Genomic DNA, 10621 nt, shown 5'->3' with positions numbered 1-10621 from the left:
TCGATTTAGATGTTCAAGGTACCCACGCGAAGCTCTTTCGAAGATGAAGAGAATGGTATGTATTAAGTACTGATTGGACCTCAAACTCGTTGGCAGATGGTCTCGAACAGAGGCTGTTGTACCTTGGCCTTTTTGTACCCCTTTTTCTATCTTTTTCTATCATTTATCAACAAACACATTAAAATACCAAAATATATAATATATGCAATTTAAGAACATAATTTGCAAGATTGACATTTAAAACGAGCCAAATCTAGGCCTTAAAATCATGCAAATCCCGTGTTTATCAATCCCTATAAATAGGGGAGAGTTGTAACATTTTGGATAAGTTGAGAAGTTGTGAAGTTGAGAAAGTTTGAGATATTGAGTGTTCTTTCCTTCCCCACATCAAAACATCTCCTAAACCATTTCCTACATATTCCACCCATCCTCCTCTCAAATATTTCCTCCAAACTAAATTATTCCTCCAACATATATCCTACATATTTCCAACAAAGTGGTACCAGAGCCATAAGTTCCTACCTGTAGTATGGCTAACTTGCGGTCGTTCCAAGTCCCCATGCTCAATAAGAGCAGTTTCGATAATTGGAGTATCAAGATGAAAGCGTTATTAGAAGCCCACGACGTTTGGGAGATCGTGGAGAATGGCTACGAGGAGCCACAAGACGAGACCGATCTATCCCAACAACAAAGGGATAGATTGCGAGATGCGAGAAAGAGAGACAAGAAGGCTCTCTATCTCATCTACCAAGCTCTAGGGGACGACGATTTCGAGAAGATCTCGAGTGCAAGCACCGCCAAAGAAGCGTGGAAGAAGCTTCAAATCTCGTGTGTTCGTGCGGAGCGAGTAAAGAAGGTACGCCTCCAAACTTTAAGAGGGGAATTTGAATCTTTACATGTGAAAGAGTCCGAATCAATTTCGGATTATTTTTCAAGAGTCATGGCGGTGTCAAATCAAATGAAAAGAAATGGTGAAAAATTGGAGGATGTTAGAATCATGGAGAAAATATTGCGCTCTCTAACCCCTAATTTTGAGCACATAGTAGTTACAATAGAAGAAACAAAAGATTTGGAGGAAATGACCATCGATCACTTATTGGGTTCGCTACAAGCATATGAGGAGAAACAAAAGAAGAAACAAGAAATTGTGGAGCAACTTTTGAAGTTGCAAGTAAGCCCAAAGGAGAACGAAGAAAGCTCGAGCAATGGTGGTGGCCCACAAGGAAGAGGTCGTGGACAAAGACAAGATCGAGGCCGTGGTCGTGGTCGAGGATATGCTCGTGGACGTGGACGTGGACGAGGACGAGGATATTTTTCAAACAATGAAGAAAGAAAGGAGTTCCCAAATATGGGACGAGGAAGGAGCAATCCATAGTCGAGGTACGATAAATCTTCTATAGAGTGTTATAATTGTCATAGATATGGGCACTATGCTTCCGAGTGCAGAGACACAAAATCAAAAGTTGAAGAGAATGCCAATTATGTGGAGAATACGGATGAAGAAAATGGATGTATTCTTCTAGCTTATAAAGGAGATGCTGGAAGAAAAGATGATATGTGGTACCTCGACACGGGAGCGAGCAATCATATGTGCGGGAACATAGCATGTTCGTGGAGCTTGATGAATCAGTAAGTGGCAACGTCTCCTTTGGTGATGAATCTAAAATTCCTGTTAAAGGAAAAGGCAAGATTCTAATTCGTTTAAAAAATGGAGCTCATGATTTTATTTCAAACGTATATTACGTGCCCAATATGAGAAACAATATATTGAGTCTTGGACAACTCTTAGAGAAAGGTTATAACATTCACATGAAAGATTATAGCCTTTCAATAAGAGATGACAAAAATGATTTAATTGCCAAAGTGCCAATGTCCAAGAATAGGATGTTTCTATTAAATGTTCAAAATGATGTGGTGAAGTGCCTTCACTTGGATGTCTAAGAAGCAGCCCATTGTCACATTATCAACATGCGAAGCCGAATATGTGGCAGCCACCTTCAGTGTTTGTCATGCAGTATGGCTCAGAAGTTTATTATCGGAGCTCGGGTAGCCACAAAAGGAGCCAACAACTATTTGTGTGGATAACAAGTCGGCGATTGCGCTATCCAAAAATCCAGTATTCCACAACCGAAGCAAGCACATCGACACCCGCTACCACTACATCAGAGACTGCGTTGCAAATCAGGAGATCCAAGTCGAGTATGTGAAATCGCAAGATCAAGTTGCCGATATTTTCACAAAGCCCCTCAAGTACGAAGACTTTATCAAGATCAGGACGTTGCTCGGAATGACAAATCAAGTTTAAGGGGGGTGTTGGAATAAATAATTAAACTTGACTTTGTAGTAGAATTATCTAGATATTAGTAAGTATTAAAATATCTAGATATTTTAAGAGAATTCTCTAGATTATAGATATTTTGTAGAATTCTCTAGAATTAGGATGTATTAAAATATTTAGATATTTTAGTAGAATTTCCTAGAATGTTAGGAAAATATCTAGGATTTTTCATGGAGAAAAAATCTAGATATAAAATATTATAGAGAATTCTAGAATATGAAGTGAATCCCTATAAATAGGGGAGAGTTGTAACATTTTGGATAAGTTGAGAAGTTGTGAAGTTGAGAAAGTTTGAGAAATTGAGTGTTCTTTCCTTCCCCACATCAAAACATCTCCTAAACCATTTCCTAAATATTCCACCCATCCTCCTCCCAAATATTTCCTCCAAACTAAATTATTCCTCCAACATATATCCTATATATTTCCAATAGATGTCAATGTAGCCCGCAACCAGTGGGCTGGCCCGAATAGCCCGCTAAATTTATAGGGTTATGGTCGAAAATTTTTAGCCCGGTAAAAATAAAATCCGATAAGCCCGCACCCGATTAACCCGCAACACGTTAGGGCCAGGCCTGAAAACCCGATGGGCTGGCCTGATAACCCGCTAAAATTTATATTTTTCAATTTTTTACTCCTAATTCAACACTTCGTTGACTAATTTTATGACATAGATAACTAAAAAAAGATAACTTTCAATTTTATGGTAAATATATAAATTATATATTAAATTTTTATTAATATAATAATTGTTAAATAAATTAATCTCACTAAAAGAATATTTAAATTTTTAACATGCATTAAAATTTCACGAAATATCAAAAATATTAGTATTTTATGATTGAGTTTAAGCATATATATCAAATTTATCATAATTAAATATTTTATATTTTATAAATATAACTAATTTTCATCATGATTTATTGGATTGTTCGAGCCTTAACCTTATCGGTAGCAACCCGATTAACCCGTCGGGCTAGCCGAAACCCGAGCTTTTAGGGTTAGGGCCGAACTTTTACAACCCGAAAGAAATCACAACCCGGCAAGCCCGCACCGATTGACCTGCAACCCGAGTAGCGTTGGCCCTAAACCCGATGGGCCAGCCCGATTGACATCCCTAGTGATTAGGTATGTCGTTAGAAAGATAGAGACATGTTTTGGTTTGTTGTCTAAAACATTACATCGTTCATAGAGACGATGAAGCCTAACATAGTTAGGTAGGTCGATATATCATTAACATTCTCCTTTAAGAAAAAGAGAATACAAGTAATAAAATTAAACATAAAATCAAATTAAATCTCAAATTGATATACAGTCCAAAGTTTGGTATTCATTTTGATATAAATTAAACTTCAGCTGCCATTATGATACATGAGTCATACTTTGATAACCATTTATGAAATTAACCACAATCATAGTAGTACATTTATTTGTGTAATCTTTTATTGAAAAGCAGTTACATAATAACTCCAAGATTCATGTCTTCAAATTGTCACGGCCTCGACAAGCACTAGCTTTACCCATTCTTTGCATTTGTTGGGATCGGAATAGCAATCCGCGTCCGAATAGAGAAGGTGTACGACACGAGCAAGATTGACAACGCGCGTGAGGATTGGAATGGATGCCGGTGTTGGCTCAAGGAATTCTTGATTCATATCTTTCCATGCGTTCTTCACTCGTTGTTTAAGCTGAGCACGAGCATCATCCTCCGACACGCCATATTGTTTCATGTAGCAATGTATTGCTGAGGGTTTCTCCTCATACTACATGAATTAAATCCATAAATAAGACACAATGCAAATGTAACATATGCATAACACATGCATATGTTATAGTACGTGCTTAGCGCCTAAGCACTAAAGCGCGCACACACATGCTTAACACAACCAATAAGAAATTTTTGGTTTAGTTTATATACTACACACACACATATATATACACGACATACCTCGTCTCCAACTAAGTCATCCATTAATCGACCAACTACGGATGATGCTCGCACTATTAGAGGTTCCTTTGTAATCCAATCGAAATCTTTTTGACTAACTTGATCTCCCATACCCACCAAAGAAGTTGTTGATGCCATCATGTAACCAGCAGACTCGAGGGACACTTTCATATACTCGTCTAGTGTTGGAATATAATTATTATACAACCATTTCGCCTCCTCAAAATATGCCATTGCTAACTTTTTCATCTACAAACAAATTCAAAAACCTCGTTAAATAAAATGTTGGCAAATTGTCAGAAAAACCATGAAATTTGGTCATGAATATTGTTTAGGGTTTAGGGATTAGTTAAATTTTGACCAAACTTCATGATTTTTTTGACAGTTTCGTTTACTATGGAAAGATGAATACTTCTTGTGACGCATATTGGACGCGGTATGATTCTTCGATTTTCTCCATTTCATCTTCTATTTCAGTATAAGTATCAATAAGGCTTCGGTAGCACATTTGGATGTATGGTGGTGAACCCTCCAAGGTCTCATTAACATCCCAACTGAAAGAAGATAATAAAAACACATTTGTTAATTAGGTCAAATTTATTCAAAACAATTGTACTAGTATGTAAAAACTAACTGAAAATTTGCATCCAACCATTGAACACTGTCTGTTAGAATCTGTAGTTCATCTAGCGTTGCATATTCATACGTGTCGTCAAGAATCGAAGCCATACAAATGGCTTTCAGTAATATTCTTCTTGCTTTAGCATAGCTTGGCTCAAAGAAGACTCCTACCATCCACAGGTACAATTCTGTAACCCTATCTCTTGCATAAGGCATTTTATTCTTCACGTCCAATTTCTTCCACCACCTATTTCAATTAAATGGAATATAAATTTAAATAACTGCAATCAAATTATAGAATTATAATAAAATGAAATCACAATAATTAAATATGTGTACCTTGTAGCATCACTAAGCTCTCTCTGGTGCATCTTTTGCACTAGATTGAAATCCAATTTCGCGAAATTCAGTAGTATTTCATTATGTGACTCGTCTTCTTGGTACACGGAAATGAACTTTCTGGCACCTAGTCTTGTGACACTCAAGCGGTTTGGCATCCTCAGAGCTTCGTTAATACGTTTGGAGAGAGACACATCAGCCTCCATATTTTGGAGTGAAGCATGAAGATGAGACGAACAAAACCCTATTGCTTTGTCCAGAATTTCCTCGTCGTGTTTGAGAAGATGAGCCGCCTCGTATAAGCTCAACAAACCTTCAACGTTGTTTTTCAGTGACGCCCCATAATTTCCTTCTCCATCAATGAATTTGCAAAACACATCTGTTGAAGTAAACTAGTTAGTAATCATATTTCTCAACGAGAAAGGTGTGGTTGTAGCATGTAAGAATCTTACCACATGGGTTGTTGTAACCTTGTTGTCTAAGCAAACGAAAGCGAAGTGCCACAATGCGTAGATCATCATTGTCTTTGCTATTTTGCTGCATGTAACTGTCATGAATATATTTCAAGGATTCCGCGACTTCTTTTTCAAAATGGTATTCCACACCCAGGCGCTGGATCTCATCGATGAGTTCCAGTTTAGACGATGAATCGTTTGGAGTTTGAGTTAGCATTTTTCTGACCAGTTCTTTCTGCTTTGCGAGCTCTTCTTTTTCAGCATCAGTGATTTTCTACAAAAATAATAAGTACATTAGAATTATACTATAACAAACTGTATGAAATAACAATTGTTTTGTAATTAGATATATACCGTGTTATCGGAATCATATTTAAGAAAGAAGTCTCCCCAAATGGAAGGATGAAATGTCGCAGATTTGCGAATTTCATCTAAGCTCTTGCCGTTCTTGATTGGAACAAGTGGTGAACACATTTCCATCTTACTGTATATATGTTTCTAAGAAAATGTTTGTGTGTGTGAGTGAGAGAGAGAGAAATAGATAGATTGCCGATGATTTGGTGTTTCATTTGAAGAATGTGAAGGTATTTATAGGTCTTCGTTGGTGTAAACTCTACTCAAAATAACTTTTTTTATTGCTTAGTTCTCCTTCTCAATAGATGCTTATATTCATCGTGTTTCTTTCTTGGATAGCGGTAGTTTTGTGGCGTTCTTTCTTATTAATTTATCAATATATTAGGTGCATGTGTAAAGATATGATTGTTTAGATAAAATAAAAAACAGAAGATTTGTTCTTTCTTATTAATTTATCAATAAATTAGGTGCATGTGTAATGATATTATTGTTTAGATAAAAAAAAACCTGTTTATTTTGGCGTTCCATGCCTTAATTTTTATATGTTCACGTCTCTCTGTCGGAGCATTATAGTATTACTACATTGTCAGGTGTTTATTTGGGGTCCAGCACCATCTTATTGACTGTTTTATTACTATCTAAATTATTATGTGTCTTTCTTGTTCTTGTCTCAACCGAATTTAGATGTATAACAAAGACCAAATTTAACCACAAGATCTTGTAATCTAATGGACAATAAAATATTTTGTTAGTTATTTTATGGTCATTTCCATAATGATGTACATTCAATGTTATAATTGTTGTAATGCAAATGCAAGATGAAGTACTGTCAATGTTATATATCTTCGAATTAATTCGAATCTGTTGAAATATATCCGTATCAACTTCCCAATGTTGAAATACACGTTGTCTTCTTTTCTAAACTATTTTGATCTCACATAGGGTGTTGGAGGAAAGTTAGAAGGTGTATATAATTCATGTCCCCTTTTTATCCCTTTTTGTAGTGACCTAAAAACAAATTCGTCAAAGCGGACAGTATCAAACTAATGTTACAGTCAACGATCCTAACAATAATATCCTTGTTGGTGTGGAAAAATGTGTTGACTTTTACTAAAAAGGAAAATGATTTTATTACTATGGAATGTACCAAAATGACAAAATGACTCTATTACTATGCAACGGAGGAAGTAGTATTTAGGTGTCTTTTACTTTCTACATTCAATTCTTTTTCTTATTAAAATATAGTAGTATTCAGGTGTCTTTTTCTTATGATGCAAAAACTTTAGAATTAAGAATGTAACGAATGACAAATTTTCTTAAGAATATACCAACCGTTATATCTGAATTATATTTGAGAAAGAATTCTCCCCAAATGTTGGATTTCCGAATTTCATCTAAGCTCTTGCCATTCTTGACCGGAACCGGTGGTGAACATCTTTCCATCTTACTCAGAGCTTCTAAGCAAATGTGCTTGTGTGTGAGAGATAGAGAGGAGAGTAGATGATTGGTGCTTTATTTGAAGAAAACATGAAGAAATTTATAAGATTTTGTTGTCCCAAACTCTACTTTTTTTCAACACTCTTAACAATATTCCAAAACACGAAATCCATATGCTTAGTTTGTCGTATTTCCATCTCATAGTATCCTTGGGAAGGAATATGCCACATGCATAAGTGAATCACTTATAACAAAATTATCATTAATATCACATTGTATAGCACGAGATAACCCTAAATAAGATAATTATTTGGACGTTAATTATGCATGTATCCCATTTTCTCAATAAATTATTTGGTCATTAGCATTTGAATTGACATTCAATTAAGTGTGTTATCGAAATTCCTAAAACGGACGTTGCTTCTCATTGAAAACAATGAGTTTATTTATTGCAGGCTAACTATTTTTTTAATATTTATTCTATACTAATTAAAGTCTATTTGGATTTGACTATTAGAGTATCATATAAAGAAACTCTCTCAATATATAACAAAAAATAAACAGAGTTTTCCAACAAATATTTATCAAATGCTTCATGATGCAATATCCATAAACTTGAATTTTCGGCAAAAATAATATTAAGTTGCAATAGTTCTTCCAATATATTGTTAATTGAATATGTAACATACTTGCATTAATAAACAAGGTTTGAACATTAGCATTATAACCATTGGAATCTTTCCAACGACAAGTTGTAGCGCAACTTCAGTTTTGACTAAGTGAAGATAGCGACTTTTATTTTTAATTTTCCTCTTGATTGTGTAAAATAAATTGCTACATTTATTAATAGGGTTTTTGGCTTTTTAAATCAAAACCTTTCCCCGAATTCCGGTTTTTCCCATGAACTATGAGATTTGTTTTTAAAACTACGAACTTTCATTTCGTTAGGATTTTCCCAACCCGACCCGAATAGCACATTTTCGACCCGAATAGCATAATTCAAAATGTTAAAGTTGTGTTTTGTTTATTCAAAAGTTGTCATTTGTTATGTAATAATTGTGACTGTATGTATTATTGTGTCAAATAGGATCCAAGTAAACAATTTAGTGACAAATAGGATTAAAATTGACATGTAGACAACCCGGGTTTCGTCGTTGACCCGCCCGGGGAAAATCCTAACGAAATGAAAGTTCGTGGTTTTAAAAACAAATCTCATAGTTCATGGGAAAAACCGGAATTCGGGGAAAGGTTTTGGTTTAAAAAGCCAAAAACCCTTATTAATATTAGTAGTCTTTTATGTAACAACCTAGTTTTGAAATGGTTCCCATTAGGTTATTCCATCAATTGGAAAGTGACGTACATCAATTGGATCACTTATAAACTACTGTCCCTCAATATATAATTTTGCAACTCGCATGAATTAATTGAACCATCAAATTTACCTAATTCAAACATGCAACAAGGTGATGGTATAGGCTAACGATCATCTTCATAAATCCAATACTGTTACATGCTAGACAATGTAAGGAATTTCAGTACAAAACGCCTCAAATAGCAAGAAATCGTTTGCTCCTCTTTTTCCTCGACATCACAATGCATATCGTAAAGTCCTCAACAGATAAATTAGATATAATGAAATAGAAATTAAAAAGAAATACTATAGTGAAATTACGGAAATTATTAAAAAAACTCGAAAAAATGACGAGTTGTTAAACGATGCCAGGTGATCAAAACCATGAGTTTGGCTTGTCAACCCGTTTTCCAAGCACCGTACAAATTTTTATTCATTCCCACACAATTGCATTTTGGGCGGTGTCGATGGATGGACTTGTATCACCCCCTTATACTTGGTGACAATGTAGGAAATACTAAAGAATATACTGTCTATTTAACTATTTTAATTTTAAACAAAGTGATTATACTTATTTTGAGATGAATTTAATTTTTTGACTTGGTAAAGTCCCAATCTGATTATGCCCCAATTCGAATAGGACTGACTCTATTTTAAATGGGCCATCCCAATTGACATCAATAATTTCTACCATTACTATGCAATCCACCCATAACAGGTTAGGCCTATATAATGGCCCAAGCCCAACCAACCAGATAGAGATCATGATCTCCATAATCTCTTGAGATCATTTTCATTGTTGTGGAGATTGATGAAAGATTACTTTAAATGTTGAGGATTTGTGATAGGGACCTCGAGCCCCAAGCCCAAACGACCAACTAAGCCGTGGCCCGACATCTTTTATTGTTAGCTTATTATTTATTTCCTTGTCTAGCTATAGTATTTTTGGAACACAAACCTTGCTCCTCAAGCAAGATATCTACCGTATTTTAGCATAGGATTTATATAAATCTTTTCGGGTTTTCTTCTTGATTCTTTCCCGAATCGTAGAGTCGAATTAAGCAGGGTCCGGACTCTATAAATAAAGAGTCCATTAGAGAGTCAGAAAATCATTCAAGAACAAAGAAATAAAAATCTTTTCTTGAAACCCAAGTTTCGAAACGCTAGTTGACGCAACTAGGTTTCTTTGTCGTTTTCTTCACAATTTCGTGTGCTCGAATCGCTTCGATAGGATTCAAATCCTATCAATTTGTTTCCTTGTTTAGTTGTATGCTGATTCACTTTCCTAGATTAGAGTGCGTATGAGTCCTATAAACAGCTCTTCTTTAAAAGAGCTAGATATCTCGGGAAATTAAGTGTATTAGGACGGTATCAACCGAAGGCCTCTTTGTAAGATTATCTTGGCCTCTTCGAAGGATTGTTCTTCTTTTATATTGAATTCCAGTTCTTGTTTTACTTCCGCCTCCCACTCCATATTACAACTAGAATTATACACGTGTAGTTCTCATTGCTTGATTTTTTATTTACAGTATAATTCTCTTTTGGTTACTTGTTCATAAGTGTTTCTCGTTAGATTTGGATTTGCTCAGGGCATCTATGATTCCCAGACTCCGTTGTCAGATGTCTTACTCAATAAATACATTCTATATTTCCTCGATCCTCTGCAGTCTCGATCAACCTGTATCTGATGTGATGGAATTGGAGATGGAAATCGGCTTGGAAGAGGTATGTCAATTTGTATTTTTGTTCCATTCATCCAAAAAATAAATAGATGTGATGGA

General features: G+C 35.3%; 2 protein-coding genes across 2 annotated transcripts; one reads left to right on the top strand and one right to left on the bottom strand.

Annotated features, from left to right (window-relative positions):
- The first annotated feature begins 446 nt into the window (after nucleotides 1–446).
- On the top strand, nucleotides 447–1434 carry LOC148929776 (uncharacterized). The gene has a single exon (XM_089057312.1). It carries the CDS (start codon nucleotides 530–532, stop codon nucleotides 1373–1375), a length of 846 nt encoding a protein of 281 aa, XP_088913438.1. The 5' UTR covers nucleotides 447–529; the 3' UTR covers nucleotides 1376–1434.
- A 2385-nt stretch (nucleotides 1435–3819) lies between these two features.
- Nucleotides 3820–6178, bottom strand: LOC148929775 (bicyclo-germacrene synthase-like). Its single transcript, XM_089057310.1, has 7 exons — nucleotides 6053–6178; nucleotides 5696–5972; nucleotides 5244–5622; nucleotides 4936–5151; nucleotides 4696–4837; nucleotides 4284–4532; nucleotides 3820–4098 (listed from the first exon to the last, which is right to left on the bottom strand). The coding sequence occupies exons 1-7, from the start codon at nucleotides 6176–6178 to the stop codon at nucleotides 3820–3822; spliced, it is 1668 nt and encodes a 555-aa protein (XP_088913436.1).
- Nucleotides 6179–10621: the final 4443 nt, after the last annotated feature.

Source organism: Salvia hispanica, chromosome 4 (assembly GCF_029641045.1).
Source record: "Salvia hispanica isolate PSC_SH4W2 chromosome 4, Shi_PSC_v1, whole genome shotgun sequence".
NCBI lineage: Eukaryota > Viridiplantae > Streptophyta > Magnoliopsida > Lamiales > Lamiaceae > Salvia > Salvia hispanica.
Note: the sequence above shows the minus strand (reverse complement) of the source record. Positions and strands in the feature narration are given on the sequence as shown.

Bases quoted from the DNA above. Each gene is read 5' to 3' on its own strand.
- LOC148929776 (XM_089057312.1), top strand. From the start codon at position 530: ATGGCTAACTTGCGGTCGTTCCAAGTCCCCATGCTCAATAAGAGCAGT.
- LOC148929775 (XM_089057310.1), bottom strand. From the start codon at position 6,178: ATGGAAATGTGTTCACCACTTGTTCCAATCAAGAACGGCAAGAGCTTA. The intron at 5,152-5,243 runs GTACACATATTT...TAATTGAAATAG, and splicing joins GAGCTTAGTGATGCTACAAG to GTGGTGGAAGAAATTGGACG. The intron at 4,533-4,695 runs GTATTCATCTTT...ATTTGTTTGTAG, and splicing joins TCCAATATGCGTCACAAGAA to ATGAAAAAGTTAGCAATGGC.